Source organism: Orbicella franksi, chromosome 5, assembly GCF_964199315.1.
Source record: "Orbicella franksi chromosome 5, jaOrbFran1.1, whole genome shotgun sequence".
Lineage (NCBI taxonomy): Eukaryota > Metazoa > Cnidaria > Anthozoa > Scleractinia > Merulinidae > Orbicella > Orbicella franksi.
Genome location: NC_138149.1, coordinates 9,097,390 through 9,124,227, shown reverse-complemented (window position 1 = coordinate 9,124,227; position 26,838 = coordinate 9,097,390). Strand labels below are relative to the sequence as shown.

The following is a 26,838-nucleotide window of genomic DNA, read 5'->3' as shown; positions in this document are numbered from 1 at the left end:
TCAGCTTTTTTCAGCTTTTTTAGATTAGCATTTTAACCAGAAAGGAATAAAAATACTCCTTGTCGTTGTTTGTTACAGAAGCTGAGATTCTCCGGCCGTATAGTCCATTTTATAGGCGAACACAGCCTCTGCAGATGAGCCCGGTCAACCGGGCTGGCTCGGTTTCTAAGATCTCGCTTCGCAACTCTTTCCTTCATTAAAATTTCGATATGTTCATATGAGAAGCCGGGCTGGCCCAGTTACCGATACCTCGGTCTTTGCGACCAAGATCTCGGTAACCGGAATGAAAATTTTCCCATATGAACACTCCAGCTCGGGTGACCGGGACGAAACTTTTTAGACACAATAGCTTCGCTTTCGCATCATAGCCGCCAAAATGGCATAATTTTTGTCCTGTATGTATTTCCACTTTAGCAGTACGCGAATTAGGTTTATTTGTAAAGTTAGAAGAGTCCACAAATCTTTATGTTCCACAAGTTTATGTTCCACCATTTTGGTTGTGTTTCTTGAATTTCATCCCGGTCGACCCGGCTGAAATTTCCCATATGAACAGACAACAAAATTCGTCCCGGTAACCGAGCCGGCCCGGTTACCGGGCTCATATGAAGATGCCCCGAGATCTCGGTAACCGGGATGAAAATTTTCCCATATGAACACTCCAGCCCGGGTGACCGAAATGAAACTTTTTTTTACAAAATAGCTTCGCTATCGCAACAAAGCGGCCAAAATGGCATCATTTTTGTCTTGTATGCAATTCCACTTCAGAGGTATACGGATTACCTTTATTAGTAAAGTTACAAAAGTCCACAAAGCTACAATAGCCTCGAACGATACAAGTTTATGTTCCACCATTTTTTCGACCGGGCTGAAATTTCCCATATGAATATAGAACAAAATTCGTCTCGGTCCCGGAATCCTATCAGAGGATTACACTGGGAAACCAATGCAGAAAAAATGGATATCATCGATTACGCGGAAAATTTTTTTCATCAGTATGAAGCATGTGCGTGTTTTTTTTCCTCCGGCACTGAACGCAGGCTTGCAAAACAACGTCCGAACCCGGCTAGCGTGTAATCTGAAGTAACCAAACTGGCAAGGTAGTGAAAGGGAAAAAACCTAAATTGCAGCTGCTACCGTGTGCCACACCACTGGGTGTAATGTGGTTTGTAACGAAAGGTTTTCCGTGTGGACCTGCGCGGTTAAGGACGGATATGGACTATCAGCTGCGCTTGGGTGCTGTGGAAAACAGGAATAACGGCGGACGGACTTGTCTTACAATAGAGGGAAGTTCCTTTCCTTTCTATGTCAACATTTATGAATTTTTAATTATTCTGCATTTAAGATTCATACATTGTTATCTTATGACATTATTTCCTGTAGATTATGATAAGTTTACGATTCTAAGTAAAGTGCGGAACTAATTTACGATAAGGATATATAGAAGACCTAATATTAAATATAAACCTACTTCTAGTTTCGAGGGGTATTTCTCTTCTGTGACAGGTTATAGCAGAAAATAATCGAAAATTATTCCACAAAGAAAGTGACTATAGCTCTCTAAATTAAACTAGAAGCTGTACTCGTCCCCAAGAGCCCCAATCTTCAATGATGCATCGTGTGTCCAGGTAAGTTTTTTTTTCCTCACAAAAAGTCCTTTTTCATGAACGGGTAAGAGTTGAAATCTGCCAAAGTGACCCGAGTTTATCTAAGGTTCCAAGGAACTACTCCCTAGAAGCTAGGATCTAGGGGGAATGCCAGTCTTTCGAAAGGTTACTCCTCATACCGATTTAACGATACATTTTGTTGTACTCCCGGAAGGAGAGAGCCACCAGTCAGAGTAAAACCTCTCGCCCAAGAACACAATACAACGACTCCTGCCCACTCCCCCCCTCACTCCCCCACCCCCCCCCCCCACCCCCGACCAGAGCATGAATCGGCTCTATCAAGAGTTCAGCGTGCCAAACGCTAGGCCACTGCCCCTCTTAAAATGATCGGAAAACGAACTGGCCATATAGTTGGGACCAAAATTTTTCAGGAACCTTATTAAAGGAGCCCGGCGAGCGAGTTGTCTTGCTGGGAGGTGCTCTGTACCGAGTATAATATCAACGAAACTTACGTGTTACCACTGTGGTAAGAAAAGATTGGGCTAGCAGCTCTTCGCAACAGAACGCTAAACCTTTATCATTCATGGTCTATTCATCTTGTTTTTTAATGGACTCGGAATAAAAAGTAAGATATATTGCTATGATTACTAGGTAAGCAGTACTATAATGATAACATTAACAACACTGCCACGCAGTCTGCGTGTACTTACAGAGAAATAGTAAATATATTATCGATAATTTGTAAATTTGACTGAATGTCCCTTCGGGACGGTTTTCCCCTCGGGGAGTAGAGAGAAGGAAGGAGTAACCGTCCCCTTCTCTCTGCCCCCTCCTCCATCCCCTAGATGATCCCTGAGGTGAAAAACTAGTCCGCAGGGTAATTTCAAAATTGAAATGCAATTGGAATTAAAACGTATCCCACAAAAAGCTAGCTAGCTATTACTCTATACTTTGATATTAATAATATTCTGTTTCAATAATATTCCAGTTAATTTACCAATCTTAATCTATTTTACAAATATACTAGCACAGAATAGAACGTAATATTGATAAATGTATTTATGATATTATTTTAAATGTTCTGTCTCTATAAAGAACGAAAACATCAACTTTAATTCTTTATAAATCGAATGCTTTGACCGAAGAAAATGTGTTGCCTAAAAATACTTTATAAAGCAAGAACCTAGGCCTGTTATTTTTTGTTGTCTTTGTTTTTTTCTTAATTTTTATTTGTACTAGTTCACTTACTTTTCTATACCGGGAGGTAGAAATAAACATGTCGCAAGCCACACCAAAAATGGCGAGCTGCAACCCTGTCCAAACTACGCTCGAGAAATTTGAAAACGGAGATTTCTCCAGAAAACGCATCAAGCATTTTTCGTCCACACTAAGCCGGAGGAATTTGAAAACGCAACAATCAGCAGTCATTTTGGAGTTTGTCTGAGGAAATCTCGGGTAGGGAAATTACATGATTATCGTGACTACACCGTTCAAAAAAAAAAAAAAAAAAAAAACCACTCCGTTTTCAAAATGTTTTCCGTCCAGACGAAAACAAAAAGCTGTGGTGTTTTTAGATTCCTCCGGTTTGAAGAGCGTTTTCGAAAAGCTCCGTTTTCGTGATGGATTAGTGTGGACGGTAGGCCAAACCGTAGAAATAAAGCTGCGTTTTTTAATTTCTCTAGCGTTGTGCGAATTCAAGTTTAACGCTCCCATGAGGGAGTCTTGCTCCACATAACTAAGTCTGCAATACAACCCAATAAGAATTTTACTCAAAACTGATGAAAAGAACGAACAGCTAACAGCTTCGAGCGGGTGACAAATTATAAAATAAAACACCTTCAAACTAAGCATTTACCAATATCTTATCACTGAAGGATATACCTCGTTACTGGTCGCATCAAAATTGTATGTCATTTTCACAACAATATTTCATCTGCCCCACTGAAACAGGGTTGCGTGGTACTCCAATTCTTTTGTGGCAGACAAAGTAGAATCTTTGAGTTTTACGTGCAACGTACTTTTGTTGGCTGCGAGAAAAAGCAATCCGTTTCAGCAATCTTTTACGAGAAAAAGCTATGTAAATGATCGGACCGAAGAAAAATTGGAGCAGGTTACATATTCGCATGGGATTCTCGTAACTTGCAATTAAAATCATAAAATGTTCTATTATTCTTTTGTGTCACCCCTGGTGTAATCTTTAAAACGCATAGTTAAAATGTTGAAGAAACAAGAGGCTTTCAAGTCTCATTAGATTGCGAGAAACCCCTAGCCATAGCTCGACAAGAAAGAAAGCGATGGCTGTGTGCAAAATCTAAGGGGTATGTGCTTGCTTTCCCCCAGATTTCGCGCGGCCATATTTCTTCTCGCGTTCACGGCATGTTCAAATGACTAAGAAAAAAAAAGTTATCTAAATGGTCTTAAATCTTCTTACTCGACCGAGCCTTAAATGTAATCGTCCATTACGATCTTATTTCAAATCTATAGCACAATAACTCGATGATTGTCACTATCGGCAACAACAATGTACCCGCCCGGTGAAACGGCCACACCCTTAGGGTAGCACTTCTGACCCAGGCCATTGAGTCCAGACGCAAGAGTAGCCTCCAGGCTTCCATCCTCATTGAAGATTTGGATACGATGATTGTATTGGTCTGATACAATCACGTGGTTGTCCATGTCGAAAGCAATTCCCGTTGGGTACTTGAGCATCGATTGGCCAATCTCGCGCACGAAGTTCCCATTGCAGTCGAAAACTTTGACAGCGTGATTGTTGCTGTCAGTGACAAAAATGTCGCCATCAGCGTTCATTACCGCGTGATACGGATGATCAAGTTCTTCTTGGGCGTTTCCATGGCAACCAAGCACGCGCAAAAGGCTGCCGTCTTCTCTAAAAATTTGTATCCTACTGTTGCGCCTATCGCTGACTATAATTTCGTCATCGTTCCCCATGGATACTCCCCACGGACGTTTCAACTTCCCCTGACTCTCCCCGTAACCACCAAACTTGTTGATAAAAGCGAAGTCTTTTGTAAAGCGTTGTATTCTGTGATTGTCTTTATCACAGACAACGATATTTCCTTGTTTATCGACTGCTACATCCGTCGGATGGTTCAACTGCCCATTTTTGTCTCCGAGGTTTCCAAAACTCTTGATGAACTTTCCTTGGGGGTCAAAAACCTGTACGCGATGATTATGACAGTCGGCTACCAGGATTCTCCCCTCGCTGTCTACCGCCACACCGCAAGGAAGCTTGAATTTCCCTTTAACTTCGCCCAGACTTCCAATACACAAAGTTGAACGCGTGATCTTGCTGTAAACGCGAGGATTGGTGACCATAACCTTGAAAGGGCTTCCTCTGATCGGCTGATGGTGGATTGCGATTCCAACTTCATGTTCACCGTTTAAACTGGGAGTGAATCCCACTGCATAACTTCCGTCGCCTTTGTCGACGATTTCCGAACGGATGGTCGTCTTGTTCGGGCTTCGGACGTCGATAGTAACAAGATCTCCGCCGCGATTTTTCGGCTGGTTGTCGAAACCTTTCGCTGTCACAACGAACTCGGCAGATGCCCCGACCTGGGCCTTCACCAGCCCGTCGCCATTTGCCGTCGACAAATCCGAGCAGGTGTCGGAAACGACAATGTGCCCGAGCGCTTTCCGAGTAGTTTCAACGGAGTTTTTCTCCGGAAAATAGTAGATGTTTTTTAAATTTGTGGCGCTGTAGTCTTTTCGAGTGTGCGAAATATCGTTTAACTTTCTCTTCAAGTGCTTCTGGATGACTAAAATTTCTAATTCATTGCCGATTTTGACTGCTCTTTCTGCAAATTGACAACTGCCACTCAGTCGTTCAAGAATTAATTCAAAGTACTGCTTTTCCTTTCGCAGTGAGCTTTCCTTGCTCTTAAAAGCGCTGCTTATCTCGTCCAGCAATCTTTCTTCTTGTTGTTGGAGAGTCGCTATTAAAATCTGCGTGTTTTCACGAATGGCCTTTTCCATAGATGCGCGTTCCTCCTGAAGTTTGAAAAGCAAGGTTTTGACTTCGTTCAGCGATTTTCGCGTGTTTTCAATCTGTGTTTTTCCCTGGCCGAGTAAACTTGCCATGCTGTGCTTTTGCTTGTGATAAACTTCGCGTAAATAAGAAAATCGATGTTTTCTGTGCTCAGAAGCGGTGCAATCGAGGCAAATCGGCTCGTCACATGTCTCGCAAAAGTACTTTAGCTTTTCTTTCTGATGATCGGGACAGCTACCAAGCATGCTCGTCACTTCGGAGTGCTCTTCGGGTATGTCCTCGAGAAATTGATCTGGTAAATGATGCACGGCATAGTCCTTGGAATGCTTGTGAAATTTGCGATGGTAGTTGTGATGTATCGGCGGCGATCGAAGAAGCTTTGAGTTCGTTGTGTTAATCGCTACAATTTCCGCAAAATACCCATTCAGCAGCGCCGCGGGCGTCTGGGAGAGTTTATCGGGAAGAAACGAGTTCATCATACAGTTATAAAACCTCTTCTTCAATATATCGTCGTTTAAATCACAAAATTTTCCAGGATCCATGGATACTTCGTTGAGCTATCAAAGATTTGAACAGTGCAGTCTCATGTAAATTTGATTTGAAAGTCGGTTAAACCACTCGAGAAAGGTTTTTGTGGCTGCGATGTTTACGATTCTTAAGTAAGCAATATTCGTTGCGGGGGAGATAAAAACAAGGAAGTTTTTTTCTGATATCTGTCCGTTATTGATCCAAAGGAGAGGCTGTAATTTCTGAAACTTCAAGGGTATTGCTTTATCCAGGAAGAAGATAGGGGACGAGATCTCCTGAAAATGGACAAAAGAAAAATACACCAGATGTTAAATGCAAATATGCAAACGAAAAGTATAACACAGATTACAGGACAAAAAACTTCGTTGACACAAGCCAATAAAATACCTAAGAAAACTGACAAAATCATGTCAAAAATGGATCAAACTAACAGGATTTGTTTAAACTACAAAGAAAGCACGCGACATTTGAATCCGAAACGGAAACATTTCGTTCGCCCTTACATGTAAATTACAGTTGCGCTGGACGAAAGACTGTTCGGGTGATATCCCTTGCACTTGATGGCCAGAATACCAGCTGTTGATTTTCAAGGCGGCTTTTATCCTCTACACAAAAGAATCATTCTTTCCAATCAATTACATTTATGATTTGTCTTCAGGACGCTAAACGACGGAACAAAGGGAAAGCGCTCTGATTGGCTTTGGGCAAACACAGCGTCAATTTCGTCTTGTCTCATCATAGTACCCGAAAATACTAAGGCGTCTTAAAAGCAATTTGTGAAAAATCTAAATAACAAATCGTTTCCTTAGACAGATTAATTGATAGAATATTACAGAGCGTGCGTGCACGAAAGGGCAATTTGGATCTCGTGCGTTTCCGCGCGAAAAAAAGAACAAATTTGACCTGTGCCCTGCATGTATTTCGTTTTATAATTTTGGTTGGGTGCTTGTCAACAAAGTGATTAAAAATGCGCTAATGCCGCTTTAAATGCCACACAGCTGGTAATTCACAACAGTGTTAATCGTTTAAAATTCAACAAACTAGATAACAGATCCATTTTATCCTATTAAATTGAGATAAAATGATTGTTGATTTGAAATTCACTTTGAGACGCTGAAAGGGTTCGATAATGTTTGTACGATCTTGAAATTCTTTAGCATAGTTCGAGTAAATGAAACTTCTGTTTTGTGGACAGTGCTAACACGAAGAGATAAAAGAAATTGTCAGGCGAAAGCATTGCAAGACAATTTTTGTCAAATTAATTACGTGCGCACTTTTTCGAAGGATATCAGTTTTGAACGATTATATTATATACTCAGGCTACAGTAAACGTTTTCATAAATTGGCTGATTCATCGATCGAGTTGCAATTTTCTGTTGTACGTGCCCAGAATTAGGACTAAGCCGGCTACTGTTTGTTGAGAGCTAAATCCTGGTCTCTAATTCAACTCAGTTGCGGAAGCCGGTGTGCAAATTACAGCAAAATAGATTCAGCTTTTTGCTAAGGCTTTGATCCCTCTTTTAATCTGCTCTACATTCAATTCAGTCCCCGTACGGAAAAACAAATATTTGCTGGATTACTGAATACCGCCATCGCTTAAACATGAACCTTACTGAGAAATGTTTGTTTAAAAGATTCTTAAAACTACTTGCCTTTTGGTTGATAAATCTTGAATAATTGTCCAAAAGCTCTTGACGAAATTGTCGAAATTTGAATGGCTAGCGAAAAAAAACAACAACTTAAGTCTGCACCTCCGGACTATGGAATTATATTTGCACTTTAAACAATATCGATGTCTCCGAAATGACGGCCCAAACATAGTTTTACACCAGCAAGGTTGACCATTTGCGATAAAAAGTTTATGTTTTAATTTCTCTCCCCCAATTGGTAAAAAATCAATCTCGTTAATTCTTCCATAGAAATTTGCCCGAAACATTAGCACCTTAAACATTCATGTCCTACCCAACTACGAAGCACTTCCATTACCTATAGCTACTGACGATTTCGCAATTCTTGAGTCTTAATATTTTTGTCCTTTACTGTGAGACATTTCTAGATCATTCCCGCTGGAAAAAGAAGTATGCGGTTTTTAAAAGATAAGTTTTAAGTCGCCAGGCACGCACGACAATATGATGTCAACGAGCTTAGACGCTCAAAAGCCGATATCTTTGCAGCAATGGAACTATTGTTCTGGACATTTTAAAGCTGCTATCCCAAACAAGATTTGCTTAACGAGTTAAATAAAGAAGGGACACTAATGTTGCTTTTCCACCACATGATATCGTCATACTGTTTCCCAGACTTTGACGAAATTTACGTAGGTCGGAAGCACTTAAAAATATTCCCGCAAAAGTTCGAGCCGTTCCGGCGAATCTAGTGCGTCCATTGTCGATTCCGAACACGCTAAATCCGGTGACAGCAAACCGTTTGAACTAATCTGGACGTACCGCTTACCAGTTAGAGGCTGGCAAAGGCTTTGCTATTAGACTCAGTTTCTGTTCTCTTAACAGGTTTAGTCCAATAGAAGTATATGATTTTTGTAGCATTGTTTGGGAGCACAAATCTGCCACCAGCGTTGAGGTTCCTAAAGCGTGCACATAAATTTATAAAGTTCTATAAACTACTGCAAGCCAGCGAGATATTATACACTAGTATATATGCACTTACCAAATCCCTCGGATGAACTTTAAAACCTGTGTCTAATCGACTTAACGACCAGATTTGTGAACTTGATTGTTTTAACTAGCTACTTTTTTCGCCCAGTACGTGATTTGCCGGTCCATGTATCTGGCCACTGGCGTGCGACGAAAACTGTACACCACGCTACTGAAAGTTTCCACAACTGAGAATTAGGCGACCGAATCTCTGCTTTACTCAACGAACAAAGACTAACTCCTGCCTTTTAAAATGTTCCTGCACGTGTGTTTCAGTGCATTTCCCTTACATGCAGCTTAAAACGCTTTTGTTCACAGCTTTTGTTATCAAGCAAGTCCATGACGTATTGTTTGCACAGTATTATCGAGTTGTCTTTGACATGGTAATCCTTATGTACCATGAAATCGTTGCGTCATGGTAACTTAACTTACACTCTAAAAAGATAGGCTTTTATTGTGCTAATATCTTTTTGTCACCAGTGCAACTAAAACCTTAAGATCGGAAGTGCAGATTTTGTTGTGACGAAAGTTAATTGCACAGTTCAGTTCAGTAACATAATATTCTTTACAAAATTGGGGAATTTTTCTACTTGTTTTTTTTACTTGTACTTGATTGTAATTTACACAGATAATCTCAACCACTACTTCCTTATTCTAAACTTCCTTTTCTTTCTTGTTTTCAAACTTCCGTGTTTCAATCTTGCTTCGTAAGCTTTACGTGCTTGTAAATAAAGTATACTCAGGGAATTAGAACAACACAGAAAATATGGAAGTTTAATTAAGTGTTAAAATTTAGCATTGATTACTGAGCATCAAAGCTAAGTTTATCGATGAAATTGAATACATAGTTGGTTACACGCGACATGCAATATACCTGCCGAAATCAAAATGGACTGGTGGCGTCTGTTAGCCTCGCTAACAAGTTAAGTTTCGCGCGGAGGGCCATTGAAAAAATAATAATAAAAAAACCCTTTTTTGACTTCTTACTCGATTTAACAAGCTTCAGCTGAAAAACAAACAAACAAACAAACAAACAAACAAAAAAAATTGTCATTCCAAGCAAATTCAAATATTTTCACTGGTGTAGGAAAGGGTAAAGACAGAAGGCACAAGTTTCATTTTTGCCTTTGTTCGTTTGTTGTAGACCTCATTCACAGCTTTTCTATTGTCACCAATCTCTCAGCATCCGCACTCCGTATTTGTATGCGTGTTGCGGTTAAGCAAGGTTGACAATGCCTAGAACACTTATAACGCGACAACGACATGAGAGAGTCCAAACTGAAAACCGAGATGCAACAGAAGACACCGGTTTTGACCTGGTTGGGTCTTGCCAGCATGCCGTAGCAGGAAAAAGTGGAGCAAACATGGGCCTACAATTTATTTTTTGGCTGATCAAATCTTTCACAGATCCTACGTATATAGCTCTAGTATTTTCGTAAATTTCCGGTCCCTTGCCGCAAGCATATGAACGGGGCTACACGGCGATTATGACCTTGATTCCTTGTCACACTCTAAAGGCTTTCATTCACAGTCTGAAACGTAGCGCGTTGCCAACCTCATTGGCTGACCCGAGTCAGTCAAAAGGAGTTTGGGGAGAAGGTCACTCGTCAAAAAGCAAACGCCTGGCCAAGTAGGCTACACTGAAAAGTTAGAATCACTTTCCACAGGCGCCTAGCCTAGCTTTCGGAAAAGCAAGACAAAGGTACTTTGGTACTTGTACCAAATCAAATATCAGTGATTGCATTACCATGGGTCATGATCAAATGGTGACCAGTGAAATTAGGAAATAATTTCAAGCGCGTTTTGTCAAAATTCTAATAAATTCCCGAGCCTTTAGGCAAGGGAAACTGCTAGAATTTTGACAAAACGCAAGTCAAATTGTATTTCCTAATTTCACGAGTATACCATTTGATTACCTTCTAATATCATGGGTGACAAATTGAGCTTACAATCGTGGGTTTTTGACTGGTTTATAGTATCGAGAAATTTCGCGCCAAACGTTGCCATGCCAATTTCACATGTGAAATAAATTAACGCTGACATTTCGCGCCAAAATAAAGAAGTAATTTGTCAACCATGATAATTACAACGGAAAACTTTTCTTCTGTATAAAAAAGTAATAAAACAAGATAAAAGAACACCGTTTTTTTAAATTAATGACTGGAAGCGGTTTTCATTTGAGTGGCGAAAATAATTCACACTTGCAATCGTTGTCCATAACTGCATGCGCAACGCGCTTGGCTAAAAACTGACTCGCCTATTGAGAAGTACGATAAAAACGCAAAACCATTCTTGACTAGCTCGCACATATTTTCCCGCGCTTGGTGTCAGCCACATGTTTTAATGTTGCCTGGATATGTTAGAGTTTTGATAGGTTCACTGTATTGTCTGTGTCCTATTTGATTGGCTGGAACGTTTACTTTGGTTTTGCTTTTATTTGCTTTTACGATATTTAATTGAAAACCGCCCCACTTCTGAAAAGCTGAGAAAAGACTACTTGATTTACTAAGTATAACATGTGATGAATGTTGTGTGCAATAGTCAAGAATCTTCTTCAATAAAATACTTTACGCTAGAGATTTCTAGACCTTTGCGTTGATCTATACTAAACACAACATCATGAAAAATCCGATGAATGTTTCAGATATTGACATTACGTATTTCATTTTTTGACGTGTCAAATTGACAAATTATTGAAACTATCTATCTGTTCTAAATTAGTCGAAACAGTTACCTTCTCGAGACTCTCTCGATGTTTAATTTGGTCTCAGTTACTTGCGGAAATTTCCGACATCGGCGACAATATTATCAAAATTTTTCAGAAAACTGCTTTAATTTAAAAGTCGGAATATGCTCACAGAAATAATTTTCTGTATCCATTTCGCCAACTTCCTTTTTTCTTTGATGACTGTCTCGTATTGACCAGTACCGCTGACATTCCTGATCGATTACAATTGACATGTACAGGTGAATTTGCACATTCGTCAGATTTTAATCAACTTTTCGAATTACTTTTACTTACCAGGTTTGCCATTTGCCAGTTTGATGATACCGCGCATATTTCGCCGACAAAATGAAAAAGAAAAGATGCCGACCTAATGTCACAGAAAATGCCGAAAAAGAGGAAAAAAGACTCCGCTTACACTGTCACAGTGAAAGCTCGCGCGAAATCTGAAGCTATTAATTTATCTCGAAATCAAATCGAGCAATTATAAAGTTGGTCTCAGCCTTTTGAGATAGAAGGGTTGATGGCATAAATATTTTTTTTTCGTGTATATACGTTTACATGAATAAATGTAATCTTGGATGTACTGAAAGACTGCTTGCAAGGCAGCTATATATTGGGTAATTAACCTTACGGAAATCATGGCGCTTTGTACATATCCTGAGATATGCCCAAACAACTCTACCTGAGCTTCTTTACGCAAGTCCTTCGCTTGGCTTATGCGCTAAATACAGCAATTTTTGAATGATTCCGGCACAGCCGAGTTATGTCAGTCCTGTATGCAAACAGCTGTCCTAAATCTTAGAATATTCAAGATCGCTACACGACCTTTATCGAATGTTCTTCGTATAAAACATGGAACTGAGACAGCTGGCTTCAAAACAAAGCGTACTTTTAGCTTCTTACACGATGCCACTGCGTTTCAAACTCGACGATCTTGGAGGCGCAATGCGAAAATCCTGACCAACCCAAGTGCTGGTAGACTGCATGGAAATTCTCTCTGTGCTGTCTAAACCGTCTTCAGTGCCCACAGACCCTCGTCCAAGTGCGACAAAGCCAGAGCCACGGGCCTTGGCGGCAGTATCGACTTGATGCGAACTCTCACCGAAACAAAGCGTGCGCACTTTGCAGAAATACGACCTGAAGACGCAGCACACGGCTACGATGAGCATCACACCGAATATAACCACCACTGCGATGACGGGACTGCTGAGAACATCCTCTTCATCTGTCACAGGCTTTTCACAGATGGAGGAGATGGAAATGCATTTTCCCTTGCAGCAGTACTCCTCAACGCTGCCCGGGGAGCCACACTGTTCGTCTCGAGAGCAGGACAAGTTACATGACCTGCGACAGTACCCACTACAGCAGTGGATATAATCCCCGAGGCAATCTCTGTAGCTGTCGCATCGTCGGCTTTCGCCAGTTCGCAAAAATCCTAAGAAAATGATGGCTGAAAAGACGATGATACTAAATCTTGGTAGTCCGATGATTATTTTTACTGGGTCTCTTGGCAGTCTGTGATGAACACCGTTCCACAAAGCATAAAAATCCGCCATGAAGGTTTCTTTCGTCTTCTCGTCCGAAGAGACGGTTTCCGCTTATCCGGATTATTAATATTTCTCTGCTCTTCTGTTAACTTCACAATATTTGTCTCGATTATTTGTTGTTGCGGCCGAGGAATTGTATTTGAGTCACGTATCAAGCCGTAAAAAGCAAACTTACTTATAGTCAATTACTTCATTTCAAGGGAAATTCTATCTGAGCTTGACGTATCGAGTCCACGAAATCTTAGCTTGTCGACGAGGTGATGCAGCTGTGCTCAAGCAATTTGCACGCTTTCCATTTTAAACCTCTTTCATTCAAGGCCAGAAGTCGCTTACAGTATTGTCGCTTCGGGCGTTTCTAACCGGAAAAATAAATTGTCTGATTTGAATGAGAATGCAAGAGGAAACATGACGCAAAATTTATCTTATCTTATATCCCACTTAATACGCTTCTCGAATAATATTTGTGCGGTCCCTAATGTGGATTTTTATAAGTAAAAAGCTAGTACAAGGAAAGTTATAAAAAGATGTCCATAATCTTGATTTTGATGGATGTCTATTGTCAAGGCTAGGTAATAAAAGATTATTTGTTGTCATCGAGTATTCAATAATTGATTTTTACACGCAGGGCTTGAATATAAACTTTTACACAAGCTTTTTGCTAAATGTACAAACATACCATTCAAGCTTGCTAATGCAGTTCACCACAAGAAAACATATTTTTCTTTCACCTGTTAAAACAAGATACTCTTTGCGTGATTGAGTGGTTGTTATCAATTGGATACTGCTTTTTTCGGACTTATCAAGAGTGACAAGGGTATTTTGTCAAGTTATTTGAACGAGGCGATAGTAGCTAATGAATACGAACCCAGTTTAATGTTTGTCATTCAAACGAGAACCCATTTCAAGTTTGCCAGCCCAGCTGAGAGGTTCCCTCACTTTTGAGCAATAATACTTAAATTCAGTTAATACAATTATAATACAGTACTACTTTTGACTTTTTGTCGCAGGAATACTGACAGTTGTTTCTTACCCATTATTGCTAATCGCAGAAGCAGGAAAAAGTTCACTGAAATTGTCTGCGCTATTTTAACTGCTGGAAATTAAAGTTGCTTGAAATGCGACCGCGATAGCTCTGAAATTTGTTTGCTGTTGACAAATCAATTCGATTTGGTTGGAAATGTCTCTATAATTATATCAGCGTTTCTATTCGCGGACGAGTTAAATAATTAGTTTTGCTTTTCATATTTAAATCTTGTTTTCTCAACAAGCAATCCTGGGGCTACTTCGCCTCGCAATAGGTTATCGCTTTAAGGCAAATGGACTTTTGAAGTGGTTATTCAAAATAATGATAACCATATTCTCGGTTAATAGCACTTTTAAGTTCAAATCGATCTTTACTATCTTCATCGAACGTTAGACATTGGTGTGGAAAAAAGAATGCAGCCCTTGGTCTACTAAGTAATGGTGTTTTACGTATTCCTCTTAGCAAAGCAAGTCGTATACATTTGAATATTCCTTTGAGATATGATAGTTCACACAAAATTCTTAAAATCTGAGAGGGTCTTTCTACAAGAAGACTTAATTTTAATAAAAAGTAGAATATGGCTTAGGAGATCAAAAATCGTTATTAGCTGCTATCGTTATAAGAATCACACTCGTATTGCACATTCGTATTACTCTCAAGGTCATATAAATGTCATATTAAGCATATATATACATGCATGGTAAAATATAACTTATGTAGGGCGTTATTTTCTCTGGAAATATACTGACTGCGGTCTTCGATACCAGTTCAACCTCTAGCGACCGGGAAACCCCAGTCGAAAAAAAAAAAATAATAACTGGCAACATTAAAATCAAAGTTTCTTTGATGGGTTGGTTATTTACCTACAGTTCTGTCCCGATAAAATAAGAATGAGAGTTTGCCTTCGCTGTCATAAATAAATTAAACTTAATGGCAAAGTACATCCGCAGATAAAGTGAGCTAACTACAGAGGCACTGTCAATGAGTTTCAAAATGATTTCAAGAAGATAGTGGCACCGTACAAAGCTAGATTACAGGAAGTCCATCAATAACTCGATGGCTTGATTTTGTTAGGGAATATTATATTGTATGTAATCGCAAAAAGTGATGACGGAAGCCATTAGGAAGTGATGGCGACTCATAATGACCAGAAGTCTGACAAAAGTGGAAATGGATGATAATTCGCAACTCAGTCACATTTGAAAAATCGAGAGTATGTTTTCTCAGTTCAATTTTCCGAGATTTCAGGTTTGAAATGTCGCACGCAAGAAAGAGCACATTTATGGATCAAAAGCCTCTATGGGAAACACTCAAAATGAAATACACATTCAGTAACTATTATTAGTGTTAACATAAGCGTCTCGCGCTGTCTCTCAGTTTGTTGAGCTTGCCTAAAGAAATTTCGATTTTTAAAGATTGATTCCGGTTATGATTTGTGAACGTGATTGCAAATCAAAATTGATGATGCTTTGTGATTTGTGGTATCCTCCCTCACGATAAAGGAAAGTTTGAATTCGAAGAAAGCTTAATGGGAATTCCGCCAAATTCATTGTCATTGTTTACTTAGCTGAGCAAAGTTACAATTTTTTTTTTTCAAACTTGGAGTCTATGACTTGAGACTTTATAAACTATATGCTGTCGTCATATTTTCAATTTTGCGATTTTCATATCAGATGAATGCCATATGCATTATCACCGCGCAACACCCAGATCACAACTTGGAAACATGAATTATGGCGTGGACGTACAAACAAGGCTGATCGGTAGTTTAAGCTATTTGTAGTATAGTCCTGGTCTACACTAATTCGGTTAACTGTTAGAAAACGTCTTTTTCCCTCCGGTTTTGCCTATTGCTCAAGCTAAAACGGCAATCTTCTTGTAAACAGTCAGGGGAGATTTCTAAAATACGAAAAGGGATCTTTTATGCTGACGTCACAAAGCCGGATTTATTGCGGGCTCGAGCAATGTGCGCATGCCCTAGCATGCATTTGTAATGTTCTGTGGCCGTTTTAATGTGAACCGAAAGCAAAACTGCATGAAGAAGAAAAGTTACATTCTTCAAATTTAACGGGATTAGTGTGGTCGAAACTGAACTTCGTATTGAACATTGAATTTATTCTCCGACCCGAGGGACTTGCTCTGCTGAGACGCAGAACATCATCTACTTGCGACCGATTTGAACTTTTAATAAAGCTATCTATCTACACGAGGAAGAAAGAACGTTTTTCATTTATAGTTTTCTGATCTTACTAGGCTGTCGATCGAGGTCATAGAGTAAGCGAGGTTTCAAAATAACTATATATTTTTGGAGTTATAACAGTTCAACTGCGTTACAATTGAGAACTTTTTTTGTTCATCATGCAATTTAATTTGAGTTCGTTTGCATCCCGATTTCAATACTCACGGATTTGGGTATTACCTAATTTTCCAGTTCAGGCAAGAAGGTCACTGCAACCGCACACCACCCCCTAAGTGCGAAGGTGACCAAACGCCTATGTCTGCTTCATAAGCACTGAAGCAATTCAGTTTCTGATTGCTAGGCTACAAAACTATCAATTCCAATGATGAATATCATTTCCACGACCACGTTTTCGCTACTAGCCGTGAAATTTCCAAAACAAATTTCCCTCAGGAGCCATCAGCTCGCTTTTGATTGTTTTATATGGAACAATGGAAACCAACGGGGGTATTAAACGTGGCAAAATGCAGATGAGTCGACACGTAAAACTCTCCCTTAATGCATAGTATTTCAAGCAAACTAGAATATTAGCAACTTTAAAATATTTATCTAGACTTTCATTTATTGTTATTTTGCATACAACTTTGGTTAAACGCTCCGCCCCCACTCCCTGCTAAAATATTGCTCATATTTTAGCAGTTTACCAACCAAAACAACAGGCGGAACTGAATTAGAATCGGCTATCAACAACTGACTTGCGTCTCTGTAGAGCATATACGGTTAAAAGGAGTTAACTGCTGGCAGCAATGAAAACTGTAGAACCATCTTGCATAATAGCAATAATGGATTTTTATCGCAATAAAGCTATAAAATTTTCCCGTTCACGCCGTTACAAGAAAATGGAAGCGGCATTTTTTAAAGTATTTATGAACAGGGCTTTGGAACAGGCTGCCATGTCGAGTTTCATGATCAGATATTAGGCTGAAGATTTCGAATTTGACAAAAGAAACAACTGAACACTAGATTAGATACATGACTCGTTTACTCACTAAATAATTAGAGAAAACCTAATCCCGACAATGGAAAATATGTAAAAACTATTCTAATTTCATTTTCGCACACGTACCTCTCTATGTATTGTGGCTGGTTTTTTCAGAGGAAACTCTTTTGTGACATCTGTCCTCGTTGTCCTTGAATTGACTGGATACTTTGAAAAAGACTCTACTTCTCTTATCAAGGACTACAACAAGCCAGTACGTCTTTGCGCAAAAACCCTCAGGCTAAGCACCATGTTGTTGGCGAAAAAATCCCTGCCGATCTTTCCCTGACTTCGTGTGTCGTCGACACGTAAGTTCAAACTCTGCCAAGCAAGCGTCAAAATAAACGCCTTGAACAATAAAATTACACGGTTTTAAATCGGCATCCTAGGCAACGAAATAGCTCTTGGTAGAATGTGAATAATATTTTGTACAGTTCTTTGAAAGCCTCGTGTCATGTTTCAGGAGACGTTTGCGCAGCAACTGAATTAATTTCTACTAAGGTGCATGTAATCACCGGAAGTAGCGGAACTCTTATAAGCCATTATATAAAGAGAGCTATCTAGAAAACATGGACGATCAATGTGAAAAATATGGAGCGTAGATTCGCCTGCCGTTAGATCAGATTTTTGATGCCAGTCCTGTAGTCATGACAGCAAAGTGAAGGGATGGTTTCACGGTACGACGCATGTGCAAGCAACATAGCGTGAGCATAAAGTATCTTTCTTGCTTTCTTGATGACCACACGCTGGTATGAGTGGCACGTAAACAAGCCGATCTGTCAGAATTTATCTGGGACCGTCATGGACAAGGAGCCAACAAAAAAAAGCATTTCTACAAACGTTATTCCAGTTGTTCGCAGTTCCTTGTCGATAATATTCCTGCTCCTTAGCATGGTTCGTTCAAAAAACTCGAGGTATTGAATGATAACATGATCCATGCAGTCAGATATAACAAATTACTGTAAAATCAATGTTATGTCAGCCTGGAGTGATTTGACCAGCATTGTTTCAACACGCCAGACAGTTTTCTCAAATACAAGATGTTAACATCCATTTTAACTGTAGTCTCCCTCAAATAACAATTCTTAATGGCTTTGAGTTGAACATAAATTGAAGTATTTTAGTGCTAAATTTACAAAAGAGACCTTTAGGAAGAAACGACAGAGTAGCTTGTGAAAGCAGATGTTTTTCTAAAGGTTATTTCAAACCCACGCTTAAGCTAACATGGCAGACTAAGGCCGCTTTGCTTTCAGCGTTCATTGAAGAAAACTGCAACACTACTTTATTCAGAGCGATGACCTATGGCTTCCATATTTGTGTAAGAAGGTATGTAACAACATTTTATTGTCGCACGTGTTAGTGGAACTTGCCCTCTCATGTGCCGAAATGTTTTCGCAGCTTCTTAAACAGATTCATTCTAGGAAAGTTCTTTGGTCAACAACTCAAGAAAATCCTAATGTCCTCCGTTTGTAAAATTCCCTCACTCGGCGGATTTGGTTTCATACACTTTCTAACCGAGATATACTGTGCATGACAATGTACGTATTTGGTTTGTGCCTCGGTTAGTCAAACAAAGCTACTTCTCTGGCGACTTACGGAAATTTGAGAAACGAAACGAAACAAAATGAACATCTGTAATTTGCGAAACTGCAAGATAAAGTGTTGTTTCTTAATTAGTGGTGTTTAATTAGAGTCCTGACTGGGAATTTCTTGTTTCGATTTCTGTAATCTGGCTAAAACGTTTTCAAACGTTTCCGGAGAATTGAACGAATGAATCTTTTGTTTCATCATTTATTAAACACACTTGCAAAATCAGAACTCTTATTTATTCGGTCAATGCTGAGAAAATGTTTCAGCCCAAGCGAATACCTTCTGTCGAAAATTCCAGACATGATAATGCCATCCACCTCGGATGCTATGGACGCTTCGGCATTCAGAACGCCTTCAAATGCACTGTTAACAAAATACTTTACTTACCTGCAACGAGTTTAGCTCCACTTTGAAGATTTACCAATAATTAATTTCCAACCACACCAGAATTACGTACATCGAATATATGTGCCCAAACACCTCTCTGATCGGTTGCGCCAAGTACTAGTGTGTGTACACTGAACTGTAAACCTTATCACTTTATTTGATTCTTGCTTTGCTGAGTCGATTTGTTTACCTTAAATATTTGATCAGTAAACGCAGGGTGGCAAAAAGTGTATCTAAAAGATCGCACTTTGTTATTTTTGAGATCTCTTAAAGCTAGTGTACAATATCGGCTTCACCTACTACGGCAAGTTTCGTTTCATCTGTCAGATGGTGAATAGCTATTTCTGTGGGTGTTTCTAGATTTTTGATAAATAAACAACGTTCTCACGCAAAGTTGTTAAAAGACTTCTTGTTATATCCTAGGTAGTCCGTAGGCACGTACGTGGTTTGCAATGCAAAGAATGTTTTCGTCTCAGAGAAGCTATTTTCAATGACATCAGCATTTGACCCGCAAAAAAAAAATCAACATAGACTGTTGGAATTTCAGAGCTCATATATCAGCATCAAGATACTCAGGTACGTGTTGACTGTATGCCTAGATCATTTAAAATGTTCATCAAATGAAATGAAGGGCTCCCCCCTGGGTGTGTCTACTGGGCTCTGACAACGCCTGCTACGTATGATACCTAGTGACAAGTATTTGAAGCTACCGGCGCCGGCAGCCGTGTTTATTTTTGATTCTTTCAGTAAAAGGCCCGAAACGTTGCCTTTTGAAACTAGTTTGAAACTATTTAACCAGGGAGAGTCTTCGACAATCAAACAATAAATTATGAGGGAGGAAATGAGGTGAGATAACATTCTTACTATCTGCTGAGAAATGACGCAGTTTGAACTGACGTGTAAAATTTGCTGATAGTCCATGGACGGACTGAAATTTGAACTGATAGCTGAAAAACTGCCGAAAATTTATCTGAAAATTGAGATTACAGTACCTGGATCCAGACCCTCTGTTATGTCTTTTCTGACAATTCAAGAATTATATTCTTTTGTGTAATATCCTTTACCCTCTCACTCCCAGGGGTGAAAGATGCTATGAACTGGCATTCAAGCCTGCCGTTTCTGACCATCGCATAAGCATAATGCACAAGCACAAGCAACACACCCTCTGATGTGCCAAAATCTTAGCAAATTGCTGTCATGTAATGTCTTTTGTTGGAACATTCTTTTTTTTTTGACAACAGTCGCTAATTATTCACATCTTACTCAGTCTGCATATGTTGCTTATGCTTATGCGCTCAAACAAACAAGAGCCAAAAAACCGGGGAGGTACTCCTAGAAAAATCGGGTGGGGGTGTGCGGCCCGCTTCCCAAAACCTGTACCCTATTTATGACCAAAATCTGTAATATTCCCTACCCTATTTATGATCTGGCCAAAAATTCGAAACCCTATTTATGACCTGACCCTTAAATCAAAACCCTGTTTTAGACCTGCGTTATAATTAGTTCCCTAGTTCAGACCAATGTTAAATTACCGTAAACATAATTTGTGAAGGGCTTTTGTTGATTTTCTTTTCGATGATGATGAAAAAGCGGCTTCTTTTTAAAAACATACCCATATCAAGGCTAGAGTGCGAAATACATGCCCTATTTATGACCAAAATGGCCAAATCAGCTAAAATCAATACCCCGTTCATGACCAAAACAGCTGAAAAACCATACCCTTTATGGCCGCGCATACCTATTTAGCCCATTTAAGGGAGTACCCCCCTCCCCCAGGCAAAAAAAACCGGATGCTGTCGCAGGCTATACGATTATGAAAAACAGTCTTCAATATCGTTGAGTCTTAACGTCACTATTGACATGCTGAGACCGGCCTAATTTGCATACAATTTTGTGTAGAGAATGTATCATGCTAGATACGAATTTCTTCAAAAAGATTTATTAAAGAGCTTTTTTAAACATGGTACATTGTAACTAGCGACCGCTTTAATCTATCTTGCTTGTAAATTTGAAGGAGATATTGACTTTCGAAAAGCGGCAAAATTTTTGGGTATGAGTGCAATCACTCGTGGTAAGAATTCAAGCAAAAATTGACGCAAAAAGTAGTTAAAGCATCGGGCTCAGAATTAATTGTTCAGCGATTGATAACAACCGGGAAGAGCTGTTCTCTTTTGAACTAGTCCTAAGTGAATATTTATTACAGTATCAATGCTTATTAAAAAATAATTTGGTTATATAACACTAGCTCTGATTGGTCAAATAGCTTTTTCACAAGGCTTGAAGCAATGTAAACACAGTACTAAAGTCACGCGTTTTCATGTTATAAATAAAAGGGAAAAAATGGCGACTTTGTGTTAATTTAGGTGGTGCAAACATTCAAGAGAGTACTTCATAAGCCCTCGCCTGCCGCTCACATTGCAAACTTTCAAATTCTCTCAACCCCATCCCGTGTTTGAAACAGTCTATGTAGCGTATTTACTCACGTGTCCAACAGCCATGCAAATTTATTGGAATAGAAGAAAGTGTTTACATAAGAAAAAAGTTGAACTCCCACAGGATTGGTTTGGTACACCTACATGGGCGCACCAATATGGCTGCCATGACGTCTTGTGCATACGCTCCCTACGTGACACTCGCGCACCGTTAACACGCTTTTCTTTAACACGCGTGTCGTGGCGCTTGAGTATATTAGCAAACAAACACAAAAATAAATCGGTGACACTGAGATAAACAATTACTGATGTATTTATTTCATTTAACCAGGAATGTCGTCATGTTAACAAAAGTAAGTCCCTCCAAATGACGTGAATCTCAAATAAAATTCATATGCTTTGAAAACAAACTAAAACAAAATAGCGGTTATTTCCACTAGCATAAATCAACGTAACAATACTATTAAGCAGCAAGACTATTAAAGTTTATTCATCCTTGTTTTTTCGTGGTATACACCACAAGCACCGTAACCATCGACTGAAACGAGTGGCTTTGCTGATCTGGGAAAAAGTAAAAAGAGAGAATAGATCAAAAATGAGGTCACTGAATGACTGCAAATCATAAATTCTTTTGTTAATATCAAAATTAGCCTGGCTAGCTTCGTTTTTAAGTTGCTAATTCAAGAGAACTTTTACTTCTAAACGAGGTTAGTGAGACTAATTTAAATGCATACAAGAGAATTCTTAATTTACAACCATTTTCGAATAGGATCGATAGCACAATTAATTTAAGACTGGTTACACTATGGTTGGCTAAGGTGTCTAAGATGGTATTAAGAAGTTTTGCAGAATAAATAAATAATTTTTTCGAGGGCAGTTTTCTTGGTTTTACAATTACAGTTTATACAGTTTTTTTATCAGCTCTCCTTTTTGACTTGATAATGACGTTAGCTAAACATCGGAAGGTCGTCGTTTAAGTTTTGAACATGATTTTCTTAAAAGTTGCTAAAAAATATTTTATCGCAGCTTTTTTTTATGGTTAAATGTTTTGAAATCGCTTTTTTCGTATTTTATAGGAATGTCTGGGAATTAAAATTTGTGTCAAGCTCGCACTTAGACTACTTCATGACCTTTATGGCTCTCCATCGTCTCGTCAAACGAAGCGAGATAGAGGGAAAAGGGTGCTAGACATCTGTTGTGTAGTGACGTCTATGTTCAGATCTGTTGTCGTCACGGCTCAGAAGGGCAAGATCGCAAACTACATAGCCATATATTTCTGAAATCATAGGCACGGAATGCGTGCGGAGAGCCAAAAGCTTTATAGCCAGCTACTCCAGATGCATGGTTATTTTATCTCAGTATAATGCCATACGGTATGTTACTTTCGATTTGAAAAATTGCTGACAGTGTATCCAAGATCAAAGTAACGTTTTCAAGATCGGACATGACCTAGCTTCCTTGAGCCTCAACAGCGATTTATGGAACGAAAACAAAAATGTGTATCGCAAATTCAGTCAGTTCTATGACCACACAGTTAATTCCTAACAAACTAAAAGTGCGTACCTTCTTTTTCTGTTTCTTTGGTGCGGCATTTTGGGCAAATGACTCGTCTATAGTGACGTCATCTAATTCGCAACCAGTTTTCACGCCAGAATCTTCGGCAGATAGGGAACTGGAGCATATTGAAGCAGATACACTTGGTACAGATTTGTCATTGACAGAGCCACGACTGTCCACTGATTGCACACTATCGTTGAACGAGGCTTTTTCTGAGGTTCTCGAGAATTCTTCGGATAAGTTGTCCTTCCGACCGTCTGCAGACCTTTCTTCGAAATTCTCTACAAAGTTTTCCTTTGGGTTCTCACCAGAGTCTTCCACCAAGCTTTCTTCTGATCTTGATGTAGACTGGAAAAGGAAACAGGGAAAAGTTTTGTTTTTTTTCATTAGCGGTGAAAAAAAAAGACTGCATTTTGAAAGGGTCCATGCTTATTTCCGATTTTCGTTACATGAAGCAACTAGAATTATTTTTACGCGCACCCCCATAGGGATGCTAGCCAATGGAGGGGTTACTCCTTACATTAAATTCGCTGGTACCTATTTATACACCTTGGTGAAGAGGGCAATGCGAGAGTAAAGCGTCTTGCGCAAGAACACGGGGACCAAGCCTCTACCGACCCTGATCGCTCGATCCGGATTTTAACGGGCTAACCATGATTATGCCACCGCGCCTCTATGGTATCTAAACAGTTACATTGCCTCAAGTAGTTAGAAGGCACAAAACCAGTGAAGAGAATTTGTGTTTTGATCAAGCCACGTACCATTTCTTCCTCGTTATCATCGTTATAATCTTCACTATGTTCTTCACTGCCTTCGTCAACGGTAGAATCTTGCTCGCTGAGGACTTTGTCCAACTCCTCTTCCAATTTCCAAAAAGGAAACAAAATCATGATCCCAAGTTCATACTGAAATTTCGTCGTTAGATTGTCCACGTCTATTTCAGCGTCAACCAAATCTTCGCGAAGTCGCGATATTTCAGCGGCAACCCGATCTTTCTCTTCTCTCAGGGATGGAACCATCTCGGCGTCAGCTTTGATCTCCACGATCTCCGCTCGCTTCTTGCTGACGATATCGTTTAACTTCTTAATTTCTTGACTAAGCGGTTTGGAGAATTTCTCCGATGTTTCATCCAGGGCGTACCATTCATTGTAGAGATTCGCCGTGCTTTGTTGCATCGAGCTCAGCTGGGCCCTGGCGTCTGAAATCCGTTTCATGAGCAAGCTGTTTCTTCGTTTTTGTTCCTCAATTTCCTCGTCTAGAGTTACGTTTTCTGAAGTTAAACTCTGAATTTTGGCAACAACCACGCTTTTTCCCTGTGTTAAATGGAACAAGAAAGAAGGTTCACGCTTGATATACCGTATTGATTAGCTAAAATGTTCACTAGCGTCACAACATAAAAAGTTAAACTGATTAAGAATCTAATGTGGGACATTTTGCCTATAAGTGACTTAATTATGAAACACTATTGAAACGGTGACAATGTTCAAATGCCATAATAAGCAACCAAAGTGTAGCTGGAGAAATCATAATTGATTCTTGACTTAGATACCTTATAGTTAGCTGATACTGGCACTCCAAGTTTCCCCCATTGTTATTTTATGTTTACTTTTAAAACGTTGGGCCGCTTTAATCATATTAAGGATGTTGGGATGTCACCGAGTTCATTTTCGATATATAGGGGGTATCGAAGATCATGGGTTTTTAGAAGCTTTCGTTATTTTAAGACGACACCAGTTAGCTTACAACTAGCAGCAATAGAAGTAGGTACATTAGTGAAATATAGATCTGTTAAAAGTACTCAATTCAACACAACTAGGTTTATTAAGTAAATTGTTGCAGCTGATGTCGTTCCTTGAGGTAGAGAGACTGTTAAACGTTGATAGTGCACTTTGTTTCATTAAAATTTTGATTTATTGTCTTACCTCAGGGTTTGGATCCGTGTATTGTGGCTGCGCCGTACAAAATGCGTGCTCATCGCTGGGTGCCTGATCCCACAATACTGTGTCATCAGAGGCGGCCCCAAATGAAGACTTCATTTGGTTGCCGTTTGAATCACTCCAAGCCTCGTATGGAAACTGAGGCTGAGGTGCAAACAGATGACCGCCGGATGGTTGTTGCATGTACTGGTCAGTGGCGTAGTTGTGCGGCTGTTGCGCATGCTCGCCAGGACTCCCGAAGAGCTGATATGAAGATGTGTAATTTACTTGCGACAGCTCTGAAGGCTCGTTGTCGATGACAAACGAGTCGGCCCACATGACTGAATGAAATACGGGTGAAAATGCGAATCAAGATGGATCGAGAAAATACATTTCCAATAAATCATGTTTAAAGGAGCTCAGTCACGGTGTTTTGTCTTTTTTGGGGCCACATACAAAATCTCCTTCAAATGGAAGGAAACCTGAAAATAATAGTTTACTAAAATAGAAAAACATCAAAGAGATAATAATAAACCATAAAGGAACAAGGATGGTCAAAGATTGCGAAGATTGACACGGATTACAAACGACGAATTTGAAAAATTTAGGCTAAACTTTTCAAAATGCGCACACCGTGACTGAGCTCCTTTAAGATAGATCTTAAGCTTTATTTCTACTGTTAGCCCTACCGCTCTCCACACTAATCCTTCACGAAAACGGAGCTTTTCGAGAACGCTCTTCAAACCGGAGGAAATTTGAAGACCATTGTAAAGCCGGCTTTGCGTCTCAGTGTGAACAGAACGGCATATCGAAAACGGAGCTTTTCGAAAACGATAACAACTCTATAATCATGTGTTTTCACTATAAGCATGTGTGTTTTTGGTCGAGTTTTCGTCAAACACAAATCCAAAATGATCGGTAATGTCTATATTTTTGGTTCGAAAAAGAAAAGCAGTAGCTTCACATAATCACTTAATTATATTACTATCCCATACAACATCGACAAGTTTCACTTACTTGGTTTAGACGTCGCAGTTTATGCTCAATATCGATGTTTTTACACCGTTACTGTAGTCTCGTTATTTTCCTTTAGAGTTCGTAGCTAAAATAATTCAGCTATATCTTCCTGATTTAAAAATTCCCAAAACAAATCTTTTCCGCAAAGCCAAATTGGATACTCTGTGCGCTCACGAAGAGAAACCTTTACACAACAACTGAGCGATTCGATTGTTTATAAACTGTTCTTTTTCGTCGTCATGGTTGCACACGTTTGTAACGTCAGAGCGCGCGCACCTCGAGTAACTTTGACCCGCGCGCTGGTTTTAGCAATAGATTTCTGCTAATTTTTTTCTCAGTTATCGAGTATATTGTTCTCATTGAAATTATGAAATAAAAAGTGGGGGTCACTGTGCTCGTTTAAGAGAAAATGAGCATTTATTTCTCTATCGAGTTTAGTTTGAGGGAAATATCTTACGTTTTGCACACGCACGCGCTCATGTGCGCGCGCTAATGACGCGAAAATCGTGCCCAGTAGGGATGCGCAATGTAATACTGTAAAGGAATTACGTTAAGCTTGGAAACAAGTAAATTCTACAATAAAAGACACATACTGATGGAGTTGAGTAGTTTAAGTGTAGTCGTTAT

General features: G+C 39.5%; 3 protein-coding genes across 7 annotated transcripts; all 3 read right to left on the bottom strand.

The window, feature by feature from the left end:
* Positions 1-1,138: 1,138 nt before the first annotated feature.
* On the bottom strand, positions 1,139-19,627 carry LOC145488571 (E3 ubiquitin-protein ligase TRIM71-like). 5 transcript variants are annotated; one of them, XM_081467460.1, is made up of 3 exons: positions 19,290-19,627; positions 17,400-17,633; positions 1,139-6,416 (listed from the first exon to the last, which is right to left on the bottom strand). In XM_081467460.1, the coding sequence occupies exon 3, from the start codon at positions 6,153-6,155 to the stop codon at positions 4,083-4,085; it is 2,073 nt and encodes a 690-aa protein (XP_081323586.1). In that variant the 5' UTR covers positions 6,156-6,416; positions 17,400-17,633; positions 19,290-19,627; the 3' UTR covers positions 1,139-4,082. The 5 variants fall into 5 exon arrangements, with proteins under 5 accessions (XP_081323586.1, XP_081323585.1, XP_081323589.1 ...); XM_081467459.1 differs by having other exon boundaries at positions 17,400-19,627; XM_081467463.1 differs by lacking the exon at positions 17,400-17,633.
* Positions 10,626-17,406, bottom strand: LOC145488582 (uncharacterized). Its single transcript, XM_081467473.1, has one exon. The coding sequence runs from the start codon at positions 13,077-13,079 to the stop codon at positions 12,423-12,425; it is 657 nt and encodes a 218-aa protein (XP_081323599.1). The 5' UTR covers positions 13,080-17,406; the 3' UTR covers positions 10,626-12,422.
* A 4,092-nt stretch (positions 19,628-23,719) lies between the features above and the next one.
* Positions 23,720-26,126, bottom strand: LOC145487719 (uncharacterized). The gene is made up of 2 exons (XM_081466541.1): positions 25,201-26,126; positions 23,720-24,633 (listed from the first exon to the last, which is right to left on the bottom strand). The coding sequence occupies exons 1-2, from the start codon at positions 25,531-25,533 to the stop codon at positions 23,926-23,928; spliced, it is 1,041 nt and encodes a 346-aa protein (XP_081322667.1). The 5' UTR covers positions 25,534-26,126; the 3' UTR covers positions 23,720-23,925.
* Between the last annotated feature and the right edge of the window lie 712 nt (positions 26,127-26,838).